The 22,127-nt window shown below is 35.9% G+C and overlaps 1 protein-coding gene across 1 annotated transcript in view; it reads left to right on the top strand.

Annotated features, from left to right (window-relative positions):
- Window positions 1-209: 209 nt before the first annotated feature.
- LOC145673521 (23 kDa integral membrane protein-like) overlaps window positions 210-22,127 on the top strand; it is an 83,209-nt gene continuing 61,291 nt past the window's right edge. Inside the window, exon 1 of the mRNA XM_081743298.1 lies at window positions 210-591. Within this exon, the coding sequence (XP_081599424.1) occupies window positions 541-591 (51 nt within the window). The 5' untranslated portion in view covers window positions 210-540. The remainder of the gene's footprint in view (window positions 592-22,127) is intronic.

Genomic DNA, 22,127 nt, shown 5'->3' with positions numbered 1-22,127 from the left:
TTTGCCCATTTTATGTCGAGAACAGAATGAAACGAACCAATGCGGGGTTTCTGACCAGTTCCTACTCCTACCGCTTTCCTACTCGTATTACTGCTTATGCTATGGATCCGCATAGTAAAGCTGCACGGAAATTCCTACAAATTATAAATGCGCCTTAACCGAGAGCAGATGTTTTCTTTGTGTGAGACAGTAATGTAGCAAGAGTCACATTTTACTGACGACATATTCATCTTCCATCTTTTATTCCTTTCATTGATTTTTATACTAAAATTACTATATAACAAATATTTATTTGTAACATAACTTACTGATATTGTGACTGGGATCAGGGTGTGCACCTCAAGATATGAAAACTTAGTAGATGTTAAGGAAGAAGAACAAAGAGAGAAGGAAAATAATTTTTATATGAATGATATGAATATTATAGCAGCTCATCTGATGCCTTTAATAACAAGGTGTGTAATTGTTGCATCTTTACGATGCTAAACATGTACTTACGTATTTCAGTAACTTAAATCTAAGGAAAATATTAGAACTGATATGTGCATCGTCGTAAAAGTACCACTTCTTGCTATTAATGCAATAACAGGAGTAAGTATATGTTCTTAAATTTTTATTGTTTGTAAGAAATTAAGCATAAATATTACCTAGACCTAGCTCAGCCGAATTAGGTATCGAGGCATATGACGATTTTTGGGACTAGATTTTTTTAAAGCAATTAGCTGCTGGTGTAGCTTTGGCAAACTACATTTACAAGATTTACTGTTAAATTTCAAGGTTATAGTTAAGGAGCCGTACTTTCCATTTAGGAAAGGACGAGAAACGCCAAACTTTCAGGAATTATTCATTGACTATCTAGGATGTTAAAAAGTAGGTAATAGACTGAGTTCTTGCCCTTGTACTTAGGGTGTTTAGGTAGTGCAACAGTAAGATGTATCCTCGTGCACGGGAGATGAGAGGTAGCTGTTCTTAACTATTACCAATTTCAATAAGTTGGATCAAAGACATGTCTATAAGCAATACATTTCTGCAGGTGACAGAATTAAATACAGCTGTATGTTAGGTTGACAAGTACAGGGTAACTACTGGAAAATCATTACAAGTGCTTTACGATGGATAAAATAAGTGGGTAAATAAAAAAATGACTCTATTAGATGCTATTTTCCACGGAGGTATGTTTCTATACTGTGTACAGAATCCTATTTTATGGTAGAAGTGTAGCGATACTCGTTTGGGATATAGTATACGTAAAGCCGCGTCAGTTCCCGAAGGAGCTGGACGCTCATACTTTCAGGGATTATTCATTGAGTATCTACGAACTTACCAAGGGGGTAACAAAGCGACTTTGATTTACTTATCGACTGATACGAAAATAAGGCATTTATTCCAAAGTTGGGCGCCCGCTTTTCGCTGTTATCTCCTCTGCACACTTTGTGTAATTTGTCATTAGGTTCATTAATCCGTGCTCTTCACAAACTTTTAAAAGATTTTGCTCGTTATCAACGTATTGCTTCACAAATGTTAAAACTGTTAGTTCATTTCCCTTGTACATTCGCCATGTTGATAACATAAATGCTCATTTCTTTCCCACAATGCAACTGTTTGGTTACCTTGCGCCAAGTAGTTCCCTCCGCTCGCCGTATAGTCCCATGTTTATAGCCGCATATATATAACAAATAAACAGATTTTTCGAGACTCTTATATATTATCAAGCACACAAACGATCAAATTATCCATATCTTTCCTGTAAATTTTAAAAATTTTGCTGGAAACGGACGCCCAACTTTGGAATTTAACCCGAAAATAAAACAGAACGTAGGCTGTACTTCATATCTGCATGTGTAGTGCCCTTGTACTTTATCTATGACTATGTGTGTGTAAGGGGGGGTTGAAATTTAACGCATATCGCATGTGTTGTGCACATGGATACTTCTTACTATTGCACTACGTAGAAAATTTATGGTATTTCATGTAGAAGTGGTAATAGAACACAGAAGAAACGCAGATCACGACGTTCTCATGTATACTATTACCCTAGTTTGAAACCATGGTAAGTGTTATTGAAATTCGTATAATTGCCAAAACCAAATTTTCTTCACTACCTTTACTTACGCGCATACCCACCATCGCTGATGTGCCTGCTCTCTTCGGGCGCACCTCGGAGCTACCGCGTTGCCTCACAAACTTCGCGTCGCTCTTACTTGGTTAGATAGTATCCGTGGTTTTTAGTGGCCGCCTAGAGCAGGTGGATTTGTATTTTTCCACTAGTTTTTGTGCCACACATCCGGAAGCCGTATTTATATTCAAATCGTAAAAGAATTCTAAAGTTTGAACAATTACTTCTGGTGATCTTGAATTTTATTTATACCAAGTGAGATATTTTCATGTCGTCCAGCAGAAACCTTTTAGGGGACAATAGAAGGGAACAAACTCGTAGCCAGCCCAAAAATGTAGGGGGCGGTAGAAGTGAGGGGGGCCGACCCAACCATATTAGAGTTCATCACCATATTATAGTTCATTTGTAAGCCTACCATGAAAATTTTAGAGGGGGACAGCAAAAATTTAGAGAGGCCGGCCACCTAGACCCCCGTGAATAAAAGCCTGGAAGGGAAGTGAGTGAAAAAATTATAAATTTTCAACAATTCTTTCTAATGGTTCCCCACAAGTAAACCAGTACGTAGAATTGTTACTATTTTGTTAAATATTGGCTAATTTTATTTAGTACTGGTTATATAAAGTTAGGTTACGTTTGGTATTTCACGGTAGTGTGAATGTGTAGGGGGTCTACTTAATTTCACGGTTTGTATAGATCGGGCACGGATTTCAAACATTTGTTACTATATTTTCCAAGGATCCTGGATATTTTCATCCTTTACTAAACATCGAAGTAGGTATCGGTATTCGGCCAAATAAATCCTTCCTCGGTAACATGAACTCATTCCTTCTCTTAATATTTTTTAGTCTAATTTTCATCCTCAGAAAACCGACATAACCCGGTATCGAACGTGGACGAAATTAGTAATCATCAATGGCGTATTTAGGATTTTGTTTCAGGGGAGCTATGCACAACACGTGAATAAGCATTTATATTTTTTCTTAGAAATGGTAAGGAGGATTATTGTCGTACCCCAGAATTTCCGGTGGGCTTGAGCCCGATAGGCTTCTAAATACGCCACTGGTAATGCTTTTTAAAATGAGATTGCTGTAATTGTCTTCTGCATCAAGATACTAAAACCATAGATCAAGGCACTATCAGATATAACGTCCTCCTATATTGGTTTCATCGCAATTTTAGCGTCGTCTTAAAATGGTTTGTACACTGATCTGGAGTTTCTTCAGATAAATGAGAAAGTTGCATCATCTTCAAGTCAGCGTATAAGCCTAAAACCATGAGGGTAGCTATATAATGGGAAAGTTGTATTTGATACTTCCTTAGTCCAGCAATTGCAAACCCTTTTTGATTGACATCACAATTTATTAACGCCCATGGCATACTTGATTGTTTTTAATTAACAATAGCAAAACTTATAATCCTGTAAGCCTCTAAGTTTCTACAATGTAAAGCAGAGGCGGAGTGGGTCAGTGGATCGTGGCTAAAGATTGTAAGTCAACAGGACGTGAATGATTGTGATTCACGACACACTGTGACCCACAGTGACGCACCGTGACCTACCATGAAGTAGCGAACCACCATGACCCTACTGTACTCAGTACATTGTAGATTACATCTTCTAAACAGTGGTGAATTTGTCTACAATTTACTTTCAAGGCCACCACCTGAGTATATCAAAGTGAAAAATGAACTTCAGGCACTTTGGATATTGATATTAGTAATTGTAAGTATAGGAGCAGGGTGTATTACTTAGCTTTCGAGATCTAGTCGAATTTTACACTTGTTTTTTCTTTCTGGCCTACTTTGCTTTGAATTGAGAATTTCAAATTTCATCCTATTTTCCACTGAAAAGTATCTGCAATTCAAGAAGGAAATAATTATATATGATTATTAAATTGAATTTCATCGTAATATGGCCCATGAGAAACACTGTACCGTTTTTATTGCAAAGGTCAGATCCACCGGTATTGTAAAAGAGTGCTGCTTGAGTGATTGACCATAGAAATTAAAACTCCGATTTCTGATTATTTCATAGCCTTGTTTTATTAGAAGTGTAAACACTTCAGTCAGTGAAGACGGAGAGAAAATCGTGGATCATGGGTCAAAGCTGAATATGATTGCTTTTGGTGGGCCGTGGGTCACAGTGTGTAGTGGGTCAGAGTCAGTAACGGTAAGCTCCTGAGTCAGCTGCCAATTTATACGCATCCTTGTGCATATCGTCCGTGAGAATACGCTGTAGAGAAGTTTCTGAAATACTCACTTATTGTGCATGATGCCTAACAGACATTTTGAGATTTTCAATAGCACTGCCACGCACAATACCGATGTTTGCAACAGACCTATTGAATCGAGAGCGTAAAGATTTAATATCTACTATCGAGCCTGTGTCCTCAAATTTATTTATTAATCTGCGAACTGTTATTTTGCTACATGTACTTTTAAGTACAAATATTGCACGAAGCTTTCTAACACTCTATTCTTAACACTCACTATTTTTGTACTGAATTTTCACAAGCAGAACTCTCTGTTATGTGTAACTTTCGGTAGTGCTCTACGTTGACTAAGCTCCAACAAAGGTCCGAAGAGAACTAATAGTGATAAAATATACTTCTTTCTTGTAAACATATATAAAAAAATATTTCCCATTTCCTAAAAATAAGCGTCTTTTTGGGCGTATTAAGTACGGTGTTCTTGTTGAGACATTCTTTACACATAAAAGAATTAATGTCAAGTTGTTTGATTGCGAATTCCTCCTAAACCATTGCAGGGCTTGGCATTTCTTAACTTCTTTTCATATTTGATTACGATGCGTATCCGAAGGGAGAATCTGGGATGAGTATTGCTGCCAAACTTTGGGTAATTCACCATCCTATGAACATGGTATATAAGTTATTTATTCAAAATAAGCACATGTGTCAGCATCTTTCAAAATTTCCATTTCAAGGGAGCAAGAAAGGCGTATTCTATAGATATACAGTATGGTACTAAATTCGTTGAACAAAAGCACAGACGTGATTCCTGAGAGCAAAACAAACAAAATACCTCCGATAAAAATAGAGTGAAAAGCGCGTCGTTTTCATGTTAAAGGCTGTCGAAATCCTTCGAAAATAAACCTTAGATTTAAATATTGCACAAACTACTAACCGTAGACGTGATATCGTCAAAGGATTCTAACCTGCTATATCCTTATTTGTGGTTTCCTGATTTGTGCAAGGGATTCCCTAATGGACGTTAGAAATTCCGACCATTTTATGACATAAATTGAATTTAGAAGAATATGTAAAGGACGCCTCTCTGCATGGAAATAATACTACGTGGCAGGTCAGTACTCTCACACACAGATAAAAGATGGCAGATAAGGTAATAATCACAGTTTGTAGTTGGAAGCCTCTTCAAAAACTACTGTAATTGCAAAGACACTGTACTAGAGTTCACTGGAAACGTCACTTCGCCACAATGTAAAAATGCTTTTGGGGGAATCTCTTGCGCCACCATTGCACAAATCTGAGAGCTGCAAATTTGGCTAGAGCAGGTTAGGATGGATATCATCGCTAGTGATGCGCACTGGGAATATTCCCGGTGGAAAGAAAAATTAAAAAGTGGGAATATTCCCGGTTTTTTCCTCTGGCATATAAATTCCCTGGAAGGAATTTATTTCCATTTCTTTATTTTATTTTCCATATTATCAGAAAAAAATGACTAATTACTTTATTTTTATTTATGATTTACTTTTAGGTTTTAAACAATTTCGAGGTTTAAAAAAATAAATGCGTTGATTGTATTTTATATAACATTAATAATATGATTTTTTATTTCCATTTCCATTTGCACTAGAAAGTAAGAAAATACTAATTTATAAATGATGAAAACGAACCAGTTTCTAAGTTATCTAGAAATTTTGTAGACATAGAGTTGAAGTACTATCAATACACCCCGAACCACCGTTAGTAATAGATGTTGTCTCTGACTCGAATTTCCCTCTCTGAGGAAGAACCAGATATTGAATAAAGGAATCTCTGTAGTTGTAAATGCATATACATTTAAAATATAATGTCATCAAAATTAGGGTTGCATCTCAGGATGTTTCATTAGTACTGGTGTTTCCGTACCTGTGTTAATTAGGATTTGTTTCTTTCTTCTTTATGTGTGTATACATGTAGGCCTGCTAAGCGTTTTTGGAGAATTTTTGTAACACCGTAAGTATTGTAAATGATCTTCTCAAATTAGAGATTTAATAATCCCATTTTGAGGAATCTTCTCGGGAAAAATCCCAGGGAATATTATCGAAAAATATATTCCCGGGAATTTGCCCGTCACTTATCATGCCGCATTACGACTATGTTCATCAGCTGTTCAATATTTATCTCAGAGCTTTGTTTCCCACACTTTCACATTTAACACGTAAACGACGCACTTTTCAGCCTGTGTCTATTGAAACTTTTTTGTTTCTTTCGCTCTCAGGAACCACTCCTCTGCTTTTGTGCAACGAATTTAGCTGCATACTGTATATCAAAATGTAATGATCATGTCTGGGAACTGAATTTGATACACATACCTTAACCTACCTTAGTACCGAAAGTACCTTAACCTACTTTATGTTTCAGAAATTTTTGGTAGTGAGGTGAAGATTGACGGATGTGACATAAGGAGGTGTTTTCTCCAACTCCTCCTGGACTGCTTGATGATTTTCGTTACGTGATTAGACACTGGCCTAACTTAAGTTTCAATATATTTTGTTAGGAGTGCAGAAGGCATGAGGAGGTGACATATAAAAAATAAACAAAAATGACTGATATTAATGTATAATCCATAGTTTTGCGGTAACTGAGATTATTAAGGCTGTGTCCAAAAATTGTTTAGATATTGGCTGCATTTTGCAACAGTGCGGAACAGCAGATAGGAAGCTAACCAGTTACATTGCTTTCATTCTCTACCCCCGCTAGGTCACGTGCTTGAGCTTGGGGTTGTCCGCGGAGAAAAAGAAACCGATAGAATGCAGATTGACAGCAGATAAGAGGAAAGTCTGTTTTCTCTCTCTTCATAGATCGTACATTTCCTTGATTCTACGTAAACATCTCCGCGAATAATTACCTGTACAGGCATACTGCAGCTAACAACGTACGAAAGTTTCAGAAAATCTGTCCATGTCGTTTTCCAGTTAGAGAAGTCTGTTCATCTTATAAAATTAGTTTCGAACTGTAGAGCGTAGAGCAAACTCACTTATTTGTTGCATCAACTGAGAAAAGTCTATATATAGATCAAAGAGAAGTCGTACGAAAAACGGACGATATACTAAATGCTGGTACTTACTGTCTGTTAGGTATATTTATATCAAAATTGTCTAATATATCTAGAAATGAGTAAAAAATAAAGATACGATTATTTTACTATATATATTTTATCTGCGTTTTGAATGGCATCGGGAACCCAATTCTTTTTCTTTTTTTTAAAAAAAAGAATCAAACTTGAGACTACAGGGGCCTACGTCTCAAAACTACTAGCCTTGTAATACAAGTGTGCAACTTCTCCAACTCAAATATTTACTCTTGTATATACTGTAAAAAAAGCGGCAAATTAAAAATGTCAGCAATAGTACTTAGCAATGAATTTTACTATTATTCTAGTATTTCTACTTCATGATATTTGATCAGGGGTGTAACCACGGGGGACCCATCGGGGCCAGGAACCCCAAATGATTTCCTGCCCCCCAAATGACCAGCATTTAAAGCATCATTGTAATATTACCTCGCTCCAGTGACTTAAAAATAACAACGTTTACATGTAATTAATAATTTACGGTAAAATAGTATGGAAAATACTATTTTACCATACTAATCTAAAAATAGTATGGTATCTGCTCCTTATACCTATTGGAAGACAGTAGGGTTTAATTTTTTTTACAGCAGATTACACAATTTATTGCGATTTATATTTGACACTTTGAATACAAACGTTTCAACAAGGTACTGTAAATACTACCATAAAACAATGGTACTAAACTGATTTGTAAGTAGGCCTGCATCACGTTTTTTATATGCTGTAACTAGTGTTTAAAAAAACATATTTATATCAGATGAAAAATGTGGTGAAAAACGTTTTTCAGTATGGATTTCAATTAATCGGTAATTTTCAATTATTTTTACATGTCACCATCCCGCGTAGAAGTACTAATGGGGACTGAATTTGGATTTAAAAGGCATCGGAAATGGCACTGTTCATATCAGCCACTACGAAAACTATGATTCGACATTAATATTGGTCATTTTCGATCATTTTTGTATATCTTCCCCTTCTCTTCAAAGTGCAGCTTGAAAGTGAAGCTATAAAAAACATTCCAGGCCCAAACCTCATCTACGTTGAAAATTTAATCGAAATCAGTCGGGTGACTCAAGAGTTGTTACAAATGTAGTCATTTTATTATATATATATATATATATATATATATATATATATATATATATATATATATATATATATATATATATAGGGTGAACGGTAAATACGTGGACAAATTTGGGTGGGTGATATTACATCTAATAAGAAGCAAAAAAAGTCGTAGTGAACATGGGGCAAATTCCGGCCCGTTTAGGAGTGACAGAGTGTCGAAAGCGTGAGAACATGAACTCCAAAGGCCAACAGCTTAAAAACAATACATCATAGAAAGTGCGGTTAAAAACGTCACTTAGAAAGTCATACCTACTCTGTTGAAAAATGCATGTTTGGAAACGCAGCTATGCGTGCGCAGGGGATTCCCCAAAGGAACGGAGGGATTCCCAGACTTGCTGTAAAGAAAGAAGTGTCACACGTTGTTAATCCCGTGCGCACACGTAGCTGCGTTTTCAAATATGCTTTTTTCAATAGAGTAGGTATGACTTTCTAAGTGACGTTTTTAACCGCACTCTCCACGATGTATTGTTTTTAAGTTGTGGGCCTCTGAAGTTTATGTTCCCACGCTTTCAACACTCTGTCATTCCTAAACAGGACGGAATTTTCCCCATGTTCACTAGGACTTTTTTGCTTTTTTTAAAGATGTATTATCACCCGTCCAAATTCGTCCACATAGTTACCGTTCACCCTATATATATATATATAGATATATAAATAGATCAATAAATAATTACATTATTTCGGAAAATTGCGAAATATATTCTATATAATATGAACCAAACAGAAGTTATTCGAAGACGCACTAGACACCGGCATGACTGGTGAAGAACCCTGTGTGTATTACAATACAATAAAACTCCGTTTTTCGGCTATCGCAGCATTGCATTTACGTCACACGCTTTTCTGCAGTTAGCTGTTAGTGATCTTAACCACCGCTTTAAAATTTCTTCGCGTTTCCCCTTGTATCGCTATTTCTGAAAATGTTATTTAAAACTACTGATTCGAATCATTACCCACTCTTTTGTTCGAAGAAGTTTCGCATGTGAAACAGATTAAAATTTTTTTTGTGTGTGTGAAATATTTTCCGCGACGGAACAATGGACGATTTGCAGACCTAAAGATATTAAAAACCTAATTCGTCGGATATTAATCTCGTATTATTTTTTATTATTATTTTTGGATTTGAATATTTCTGAAGAAATCGAGTTTATTCGTATTCACGCACTGATTTAGTAAAAAAGAATTCGTAAAGTGGTAAACTGAAGTCCGAAGTCCAAAGAAGATGCTCAAAAGTTTGTTTACAAACGAGATATCCCTGTTTCTTCACGTTTGCAACCACTTCGAATCTGTGGTGACGAGCTACAAAACTCTGCATCGTTAACATTGGCCAACTTCAAATGCACGAAGCATCCTGGATCTCGGAAGAAGAGGTCGATGTTATTTCTTTAAATCGTGTTTTAACTGCATCTTCCGTAGTACTTTCTCCTTGCCAATCACCAGTGACCTAAAATGATGGGTGCGATCTCCTTGGGGAAACGACAGTAGTTTTGAAGAATTAGGATTGGTTAATTAAACAACCTTATGGTGATAAAAGATTATTACGAGTCTACCATTTTCTAATACTTTGATTTGTTGGCGAAAAACGCTACAAATATATTCACAATAATATAAGCATTTTGTAATAAAATGTTCTACCATTAAAAATACTTTTTTTATTGTAATAACCCCTAAAATAAACAAAATAATGAAAAAAACAAAGATCAAAAAGTGTTACGTGAATGTCTGGAACCACTATTAGCTTCAGGTCGGTCAAGATCGAGTTCCACATCGCCATTTACAAAAATAATTTATACCAGAGTTTTGTACTAGTTTTGTACTGTTTTGTACCAACAAAAAAGTTTTGTACCCGTCCCAAATTGTCCAAAATTTTATATTTTAGTGTGGAACTCCAACTTGACCTCTGAGTTCTACATTCACCGATTTGCTTCAAAGTGGCTTCATTACATAAAGAAAGTTTTGTACTGTTTTGTACCAACAATAAAAAGTTTTGTACCAGTACCAAAATGCCCAAATTCAAACTTCTAATTTCGGACACATAAACAAATCTCAGTCCCATAAACACATGATAATGGTCTCATTAGATAAGGAAAGTTTTGTACAAATAAAGGTTGTACCAGAATTCTGTACTTTTTTGTACCAACAATATAAAGTTTTGTACGAGTCCCAAAATATCCCAAATTTTAGATTTTAGTGTGACCCACTCCAACTTGACCCCTGAGTTCTACATTCGCCGATTTGAACCAAAGTGGCCTCATTACATAAAGAAAGTTTTATACTGTTTTGTACCAGTCCCGAAATGTCCCGAATTCAAACTTCTAATTTTGAACTCTTAAACAAATCTCAGTCCCATAAACATATATATCAATAATAATGGTCACATTAGATAAAGAAAGTTTTGTTCTCTTTTGTACCAGCAATAAAAAGTTTTGTACCTGTTTCCAAATGTCCCAAAATCCACATTCTAATGCGGAACACTAAGGTCAAGTTGGAGTTCCACATAGCCCGATTTCTTTCAAAATCGTCTCATTAGATAAAGATAGTTTTGTACTGTTTTGGACCAACAATAAAAAGTTTTGTATCTGTCCCAAAATGTCCCAAATTTCATCTTCTAGTGTGAAACGCCAACAGCCATCTCAGTTTTCTAAATAAGAATTTCCAAATAAAAGTTGTACCAGAGTTTTGTACTAGTTTTGTAATGTTTTGTACCAGCAGTCAAAAGTTTTGTACCAGTCCCAAATGTCCCAAATTTTAGATTTAGTGTGGAACTCCAACTTAACCTTTGAGTTCCACATCTGCCGATTTTTATTAAAGTGCTGTCATTAGATAGAGAAATTTTGTACTATTTTTGCCAAAAATAAAAAATTTTGTACCTGTCCCAAAATGACCCAAATTCAAACTTCTAATTTGGAACTCATAAACAAATCTCAGTTCCATAAACACATATATCAATGATAATGATCTCATTAGATAAAAAAAAATTCGTACTATTTTGTACCAACAATAAAACGTTTTGTATCTGTCCCCAAATGTCCCAAATTCCATATTGTAATACGGAACGCTAAAGTCAATATGGAGTTCCACATAGCCCGATTTCTTTCAAAATCGTCTCATTAGATAAGGAAAGTTTTGTATTGTTTTGTACAAACAATAAAATGTTTTGTACTTGTCCAAAAATGTCCCAAATTTCATCTAATGTGAAACGCCAAAAGCCATCTCAGTTTTCTAAATAAGAATTTATAAATAAAAGTTGTACCAGAGTTTGTACTAGTTTTGTAATATTTTGTACCATCACTAAAAAGTTTTGTACCAGTCCCAAAATGTTCCAAATTTTAGATTTTAGTGTGGAACTCCAACTTGATCTCTGAGTTCTACATTTGCCGATTTGCATTAATGTGGCCTCATTACATAAAGTTTTGTACTTTTACCAACAATATAAATTTTGTACTTTTACCAAGAATGAAAAGTTTTGTACCTTTCCCCAAATTCCATCTTCTAATGCAGAACACCAAGGTAAAGATGGAGTTCCACATACCCCGATTTCTTTCGAAATAGTCTCATTAGATAAAGAAAGCCTGAATTTGGGACATTTTGATACTGGTACAAAACTTTTTATTGTTGGTAAAAAAACAGTACAAAACTTTATCTAATGACATCACTTTAATGCAAATCGGCAAATGTGGAACTCAGAGATCAAGTTGAAGTTCCGCAATAAAATCTAAAATTTTGGGACATTTTGGGACAGGTACAAAAATTTTTATTGTTGGTACAAAGCTAGTACAAAACTCTGGTAAAACTTTTATTTGTAAATTCTTATTTAGAAAACTGAGATGGTTGTTGGCGTTTCACATTAGAAGATGAAATTTGGGACATTTTGGGACATACACAAAACTTTCTATTGTTGGTACAAAACAGTGCAAAACTTTCTTTATCTAATTAGACGATTTTGAAAGTAATTGGGCTATGTTGAACTCCATTTTGGCCGTAACGTTCCGCAATAGAAGATACAATTTGGACATTTTGAGACAGGTAAAACCTTTTTCAAATACTAGAAAAGAGTTCAAACCATTCTTGATATAATGAAATATTTCGAGTGAAATAGATGTGTGTTGAACTAAGATTTGTTTATGCGTTCCAAATTAGAAGGTTTATAAGAACAAATTTTTTATTTGTGCTACAAAACAGTACAAAACTCAAGTATATTTTTTTGTAAATTGTTACGTGGAAAACTGAGGTGACTGTTTGCGTTCTACATTAAAAAATGAAATTTCAAACATTTTGGGACAGGTAAAAAACTTTTTATTTTTGGTACAAAACAGTACAAAAAATTATTTTTCTAGTGAGACTATTTTGAAAGAAATCGGGGTAATTGGAACTCCATTTTGACCTTAGCTTTCCGCATTACAAGATGCAATTTAAGACATTTTGGGAAATTACGAAACTTTTTTTTAGATAGTAGATAAAAGGAGATAGGGATTGGTACAAAACGGTACAAAACTTTCTCTATCTAATAACACCACTTTAATGCAAATAGGCAAGTGCAGAACTCATGGGACTTGTTGGAATCCTAGAATACAATTAAAAATTTCGGATACTTTGGGACAATTACAAAACTTTTTATTGTTGGTACAAAACTAGTACAAAACTCTAGTGCAATTTTTATGTAAATTGTTACGTAAAACTGAGTTGATTGTTGGCGTTCTACATTAAAAAATGAAATTTTGGACATTTTGGGAAGGTACAAAACATTTTATTGTTTGTACAAAACAATACAAAACTTTCCTTATCTAATGAGACGATTTTGAAAGAAATCGGGCTATGTGGAATTCCATTTTGACTTTAGCGTTCCATATTACAAGATGGAATTTGGGACATTTGGGGACAGATACAAAACGTTTTATTGTTGGTACAAAATAGTACGAAACTTTTTTTTATCTAATGAGATCATTATCATTGATATATGTGTTTATGGGACTGAGATTTGTTTGAATTCCAAATTAGAAGTTTGAATTTGGGTCATTTTGGGACAGGTACAAATTTTTTTATTGTTGGCAAAAATAGTACAAAACTTTCTTTATCTAATGACAGAACTTTAATAAAAATCGGCAGATGTGGAACTCAAAGGTTAAGTTGGAGTTCCACACTAAATCTAAAATTTGGGACATTTGGAACTGGTAAAAACTTTTGACTGCTGGTACAAAACATTACAAAACTAGTACAAAACTCTGGTACCACTTTTATTTGGAAATCCTTATTTAGAAAACAGATGGCTGTTGGCGTTTCACACTAGAAGATGAAATTTGGGACATTTTGGGACAGATACAAAACTTTTTATTGTTGGTACAAAACAGTACAAAACTATCTTTATCTAATGAGACGATTTTGAAAGAAATCGGGCTATGTGGAACTCCAACTTGACCTTAGTGTTCCGCATTAGAATGTGGATTTTGGGACATTTGGGGACAGGTACAAAACTTTTTATTGCTGGTACAAAAGAGAACAAAACTTTCTTTATCTAATGAGACCATTATTATTGATATATGTGTTTATGGGACTGAGATTTGTTTATGAGTTCCAAATTAGAAGTTTGAATTCGGAACATTTCGGAACTGGTACAAAACAGTACAAAACTTTCTTTATGTAATGAGGCCACTTTGGTTCAAATCGGCGAATGTAGAACTCAGGGGTCAAGTTGGAGTGCGTCACATTAAAATCTAAAATTTGGGATATTTTGGGACTCGTACAAAACTTCATATTGTTGGTACAAAAAAGTACAGAATTCTGGTACAACCTTTATTTGTACAAAACTTTCTTTATCTAATGAGACCATTATCATGTGTTTATAGGACATGAAATTTGTTTATGTGTCCATAATTAGAAGTTTGAATTTGGGCATTTTGGTACTGGTACAAAACATTTTAGTGTTGGTACAAAACAGTACGAAACTTTCTTTATGTAATGAAGCCACTTTGATGCAAATCGGCGAATGTAGAACTCAGAGGTGAAGTTGGAGTTCCACATTAAAATCTTAAATTTTGGACAATTTGGGACGAATACAAAACTTTTTTGTTGGTACAAAACAGTACAAAACTAGTACAAAACTCTGGTATAAATTATTTTTGTAAATGGCGATGTGGAACTCGATCTTGACCGACCTGAAGCTAATAGTGGTTCCAGACATTCAATCGTCCATTAATGGCTAATCATGCAGTGCAACATTTTTGTTAATAGTACCATATAGAACAAAACTTTGACAAAATTCGTTAAGGTGGGGGACAAGTTAACGCTAGGTCCAGACATTAAATCGTCCATTACTGGCTAATGATGGTGGTACAAAAGTTTTTATTGGTGGTACAAAACGGTACAAAATTAGTAAAAAACTTCGACAATATTTTCGGGAAAATTCGTTATGGTGGGGGAACAAGTTAACGCTAGGTACAGACTTTAAATCGTCCATTATTGGCTAATGGATGTGGTACAAAACTAGTACAAAACTTTGACACTATTTTCAGGAAAATTCGCTATGGTGAGGGAACAAGTTAACGCTGAGCCCAGACATTAATCGTCCATTACTGGCTAATGGATGTGGTAAAAAAATATTGGTGATACAAAATGGTACAAAACTAGTACAAAACTTTGACACTATTTTCGGGAAAATTCGTTATGGTTCAGGAACAAGTTAACGCTAGGTCCAAACTTTAAATCGTAAATTACTGGCTAATGGATGTGGTACAAAACTTTTTATTGGTGGTACAAAACGTTACAAAATTAGTACAAGCTTTGACACTATTTTCAGGAAATCTCGTTATGGTGGGGGAACAAGCTAATGCTGAGCCCAGACATTAAATTGTCCATTACTGGCTAATGGATGTGGTACAAAACTTTTTAGTGGTGGTACAAAACAGTGCCAACCTAGTACAAGCTTTGACATTATTTTCAGGAAAATTCGTTATGGTGGGGGAAAGAGTTAACGCTGAGTCCAGACATTAAATCGTCCATTACTGGCTAATGGATGTGGTACAAAACGGTACAAAACTAGTACAAAACTTGGACACTATTTTCAGAAAAATTCGTTATGGTGGGGGAACAAGTTAACGCTGAGCCCAGACATTAAATCTTCCATTACTGGCTAATGCATGTGGTACAAAACCTTTTATTGGTGATACAAAACAATACAAAACTAGTAAACAACTTTGACACTATTTTCGGGAAAATTCTTTACGGTGGGGAACAAGTTAACGCTGGGCCCAGACATTAAATCCTCCATTACTGGCTAATGGATGTGGTACAAAACTTTTTATTGGTGGTGCAAAACGGTACAAAAGTAGTACAAAACACACTATTTTCAGGACAATTCGTTATGGTAGGGGTAGAAGTTAACGCTGGGCCCAGACATTAAATCGTCCATTACTTGCTAATGTATGTGGTACAAAACTTTTATTGGTGGTACAAAATGGTACAAAAGTACTATAAAATTTTGACACTACGGGAAAATACGTTATGGTGGGGGAACAAGTTAACGCTAGGTCTAGACTTTAAATCGTCCATTACTGGCTAATGGATGTAGTACAAAACGGTACAAAACTAGTACAAAACTTTGACATTATTTTCAGGAATATTCGTTATGGTGGGGGAACAAGTTAACGCTAGGTCCATACTTTAAATCGCGGTGGCTCAGTGGTAGAGCGTTCACATCTGGTGCATGGGGTCTTGGGTTCAAACCATGCTCCGCCAAGTGAACTTTCTGGTGGACAAACACCGTGTGCGTGGGTTTTTCCGGGGTTCTCCCGTTTCCTCCCACTTTCTTCTTTCCACCATTTCATTAATTTCTCATAATCACCGTCTCCTTTAGCCTAAGCGGCATAATCGTGGGACGTAAAACTCAAAGATTTCATTTTTCATTTCATACTTTAAATCGTCCATTACTGGCTAATGAATGTGGTACAAAATGGTACAAAACTAGTACAAGCTTTGACACTATTTTCAGGAAAATTCGTTATGGTGGGGGAACAAGTTAACGCTGATCCCAGACATTAAATCGTCCAATACTGGCTAATGGATGTGGTATAAACCTTTTTATTGGTGGTACAAAACGGTGCAAAACTAGTACAAAACTTTGACACTATTTTCGGGAAAATTCGTTATGGTGGGGTAACAAGTTAACGCTAGTTCCAGACATTAAATCGTCCATTACTGGCTAATGGGTGTGGTACAAAACTTTTTATTGGTGGTACAAAACTTTTTATTGGTGGTACAAAACGGTACAAAACTAGTACAAAACTTTGACACTATTTTCGGGAAAATTCGTTATGGTGGGGGAACAAGTTAACGCTAGGTCTAGACTTTAAATCGTCCATTACTGGCTAATGGATACGGTACAAAACATTTTATTGGTGGTTGAAAACGATACAAAACTAGTACAAAACTTTGACACTATTCTCGGGAAAATTCGTTATGGTGGGGAAACAAGTTAACGCTGAGCCCAGATATTAAATCGTCCATTACTGACTAATGGATGTGGTACAACTTTTTATTGGTGGTACAAAACGGTACAAAAGTAGTACAAAACTTTGACACTATTTTCGGGAAAATTCGTTATGGTAGGGGTAGAAGTTAACGCTGGGCCCAGACATTAAATCGTCCATTACTTGCTAATGTATGTGGTACAAAACTTTTTATTGGTGGTACAAAACGGTACAAAAGTAGTACAAAACTTTGATACTATTTTCGGGAAAATTCGTTATGGTGGGGGAACAAGTTAACGCTAGGTCCAGACTTTAAATCGTCCATTACTGGCTAATGAATATGGTACAAAACTTTTTATTGGTGGTACAAAAGGGTATAATACCAGTACAAAACTTTGACAATATTTTCGGGAAAATTCGTTATGATGGGGAAACAAGTTAACGCTCAGCCCAGATATTAAATCGTCCATTACTGACTAATGGATGTGGTACAACTTTTTATTGGTGGTACAAAACGGTACAAAAGTAGTACAAAACTTTGACACTATTTTCGGGAAAATTCGTTGTGGTAGGGGTAGAAGTTAACGCTGGGCCCAGACATTAAATCGTCCATTACTTGCTAATGTATGTGGTACAAAACTTTTTATTGGTGGTACAAAACGGTACAAAAGTAGTACAAAACTTTGATACTATTTTCGGGAAGATTCGTTATGGTGGGGGAACAAGTTAACGCTAGGTCCAGACTTTAAATCGTCCATTACTGGCTAATGGATATGGTACAAAACTTTTTATTGGTGGTACAAAACGGTACAATACTAGTACAAAACTTTGATACTATTTTCGGGAAAATTCGTTATGGTGATGGAACAAGTTACCGCTGAGCCCAGACATTAAATCGTCCATTACTGGCTAATGGATTGGTACAAACCTTTTTATTGGTGGTACAAAACGGTGCAATACTAGTACAAAAGTTTGACACAATTTTCAGGAAAATTCGTTAAGGGGGGGGGAACAAGTTAACGCTATGTCCAGACTTTAAATTGTGCATTACTGGCTAATGGATGTGATACTAAATTTTTTATTGGTGGTACAAAACGGTACAATACTAGTACAAAACTTTGACACTATTTTCGGGAAAATTCCTTATGGTGGGGGAACAAGTTAACGCTAAATCCAGTTTTTAAATCGTCCATTACTGGCTAATGGATATGGTACAAAACTTTTTATTGGTGGTACAAAACGGTACAAAACTAGTACAAAACCTTGACACTATTTTCGGGAAAATTCGTTATGGTTCTGGGAAGAATTTAACGCTGAACCCAGACATTAAATCGTCCATTACTGGCTAATGGATGTGGTACAAAACTTTTTATTGGTGGTACAAAACGGTGCAAAACTAGTACAAAACTTTGACACTATTTTCGGGAAAATTCGTGATGGTGGTGGAACAAGGTAACTTTAGGTCCCGACTTTAAATCGTCCATTACTGGCTAATGGATGTGGTACAAAACTTTTTATTGGTGGTACAAAACGGTACAAAACTTTGACACTATTTTCGAGAAAATTCGTTATGGTGGGGGTACAAGTTAACGCTAGGTCTAGACTTTAAATCGTCCATTAGTGGCTAATGGATATGGTACAAAACTTTTTATTGGTGGTACAAAACGGTACAAAACTAGTACAAAACTTTGACACTATTTTCGGGAAAATTCGTTATGGTGGGGAAACAAGTTAACGCTGAGCCCAGACATTAAATCGTCCATTACTGACTAATGGATGCGGTACAAAACTTTTTTCTGGTGGTACAAAACGGTACATAACTAGTAAAAAACTTTGACACTATTTTCGCGAAAATTCGTTATGGTGGGGTAACAGGTTTTAACTTGTTCCCCCACTTTGAATCGTCCATTACTAGTTAATGGACGTGGTACAAAACTTTTTATTGGTGGTACAAAACCGTACAAAACTAGTACAAAACTTTGACATTCTTTTCTGAGTAAATTTTAAAGGTGGGGAAGAAGTTAACGGAGCTATCACCAGCCACTGTTATCGTCTTGAGTTTGCAATACTTGTCTTCGTGATAAAACAGGTTCCAATGTATTACATTTTGGCATGTATGACCAGAGTACATAACGTTCAAGGCCTATGGTGGGGAGGTAATCGTTCTACTTCCGGTTCGACGACGTTGCGAATCGTAAGAGTAGGCATATTTCCATCTTTTAATAAGTCCATCTTTTAATAAGTTTCAATGCGATACTAGTCTTGGAGTTGGATAGCTTTCCTTGTTTCTCTACTTCCTTCCTAAAAATATCATTCTTGCAATTCTGAAACTTTTCGCAATCAAGTAGTTCTACAAATTACAAAGAGAACAAATTACGAAAAGTTGCTTTCATCTGTACTCTAAGTGTATCCAAATTTCGTAGGAGAAACGTTTAAATGTGTATGTTTAAATGTTGAAGAATTTATAAAGAATGTATACGAACGTTCGCATAATTCTGCTAACCTCCTTTTAAAGAAGACATTAAAGACACGCCCTTGTACGTTTGAAACAGAAATCTTGATGCTAATTCACCTGGTATGCCGGGCACTGAACGAAAGCATGGTTGACCTCTCGCTGATCAACATAATTTGTCAGCTACTTCAGGATATGCTGGGGCTGCTGTTGATCACGTGATTGATCAGGCATTTAACGAAGGCATGAAGGATCTGTCGCTGACCCACATAGTTGGTAAGCCACTTGAGTACATGGTACATTTACCCTTATTCATTATTCAGTAAACACTTAGGGGAGTATGTACCTCCAGCTCATGTTCGCCCTCTACAGCAAAGAACATATGATGTTAAAGAAGAGAAAAGTAAGGCAGGAAGTGGTAACATCATCATCTCATCACCACACAGGAGGCAAGTAACTGCTAACCAGGTAACAAAAGATAAACCGAAAAGATTGAGGAATTTAAGCAGCAGTCGGATCAGAAAGAAATGAGATATGAAATAAAAACTGGGTGAAACAAGTTGTGACGAATTGGTTGCTGATGCATACCTCTATAGTAAACATTGATATTGACACAAAAGATACGGATGTAATAGTGCCCCATTTGTAGACGTTGCTTCTTCCAGGATCATTATGAAGAACAATGGGCATTGCGTCCATGGTACCATCGGTGGACACATGATAACCTAGGGTACCGTAGATATTATTATAATCAGTGCAGCATGCTAGATACAAAAATGATTTGTACGAGGGTGAATCAATACGTCTTCGGCCTGATACCGTTAGAAATACAATCCAGCCTCGGAAATTTAATATGTTGTAGTCTTTAGTAGGCTTCGACATAAAATTTCAAGTATCTAACTTATTTTCTTTTCTAATTACAAGTATATAAATAAGCCGTTTTGTTCCATTTGCTGAAAATGGAGTCTTATGGCTACAGTGCAGTGATAAAGTCGCTATTGAAAACAGCAACTAAACACTAAGCAAATATATGAAGAATTGGTATTATCCATCAATCTTCCCCACCATTTTCAAATGTAAAGAGAGGTGTCAGGAATTCAAGCTTGGCAGAGAGTCATGTAGGGACGCACCAGGTGCTCGTCGTCCATACACAGTGACGAATGAAGAAAACGTAAATGAGACCCATGATATCGATATTTCTGATCGTGGAGTGACTATACGCAAAGCCATAGAGGAGACCTATTATACCGAGGATACCGTATTATATAGTACAGTGCAGTCAATATTGGTCGATGTTCTACATATGAAAAAGTTATCTTCTCGATGGCTGCCAAGAATGTCCATACATTAGCAGAGATAGATACTGGTTTCTTCCCAAGAACTTTTGTCCATGATAAAGCGTAATTCAGAGAAGTTTTGCAAGCAACTTGTAACAATGTATGAGATTTTAGTCCATCACTTCAATCGGGAGACGAAACGGCAATCCACGGAGCGGAAATACTATACCATGGTTTCCCATATACTCGTAAATTCCGCGTCATACCCAGCGCCGGGAAAATCATGACACCTGTCTTCTGGGATGCTAAAGGAATGTTATTAATTGTCTATTTGCTACTTGGACCGACCATCACAGATGGCTATTATGCCAACTTAACCCAGGCGCGCGAAACCGTCAAGCAGAAACGAAGAAGAAAGTTGTCAGGCAAAGTGCTCTTTTATCAAGACAATGTTAGCAGGACAAGCCAATAGTTGCAATGGCAGCCATTCACAATGCTAACTTCAAATTGATCGAGCCTATCCACCAGAGTGGACCACAAGGCAGTTTTATCTATTTCCGAATTTGATGGATCAACTGGGGGAAAGAGATTTGACAGTGTTAACGAGGTCATATCTGCAGTAGAGAAGTATTTTGACAGTCTCGACGAAAGATTGTTTTGAAGGGTATGCAAATGCTGGAACAGCGATTGGCCAAGTGTATTGAGGTCTAGGGAGAATACGTTGAGAAATTAAAAAAAGAACAATGAATATCTTTTCTTTCTGCTCGAGGCCGAAAACTTATTGATCCCTTCTCGTATATACGGATGTATGTAAGAATATCATACTATGAAAGCACTTTTTTTTTTTAGAAATGGCAATTTTTAGTTTTAAAGAATGGGGAAAATTGTAAAGGTAAATATCGGTTGTACTTTTCAGAAATACAGAGTACTGTAAACGCTGAACATTTTTGGTATTGATTCTTTCCACATTCTGGAAACGGGGTTTATAAAAGAAGGTTTCATATTCAGTACACTTGTTCTACAACACGTTCTACCAGAAGTGTTTCTCGCTTTGTGTGTGTGTTTTTAAGGAATATAACTCAATTTTACGCCTGAAGCTAGGCTTGACGAAAGTTTTGCTATATTTCTTAAATTGCTATATATGCTATATTGCTATATTGCTATATTATATTGCTATAAATGTATTGCTATATTTGCTATATTTGCTATGTTTGGTGCAGCGTTTCTTTAACCAGAGTGGGTTCGGCACACAGCATTAACCAGATTAATCCAACATTATACCATGTACTGGTTACTTACCACTGATCGTTCGCTTATCGTAAATCTGTGCATCTCAATATGAAATTCAGGACTTAAAACATTGCACAGTTGTATGA

The sequence above is a fragment of the Thermobia domestica genome, chromosome 16, assembly GCF_964235325.1.
Source record: "Thermobia domestica chromosome 16, izTheDome1.hap1.1, whole genome shotgun sequence".
NCBI classification, from domain to species: domain Eukaryota; kingdom Metazoa; phylum Arthropoda; class Insecta; order Zygentoma; family Lepismatidae; genus Thermobia; species Thermobia domestica.
Note: the sequence above shows the minus strand (reverse complement) of the source record. Positions and strands in the feature narration are given on the sequence as shown.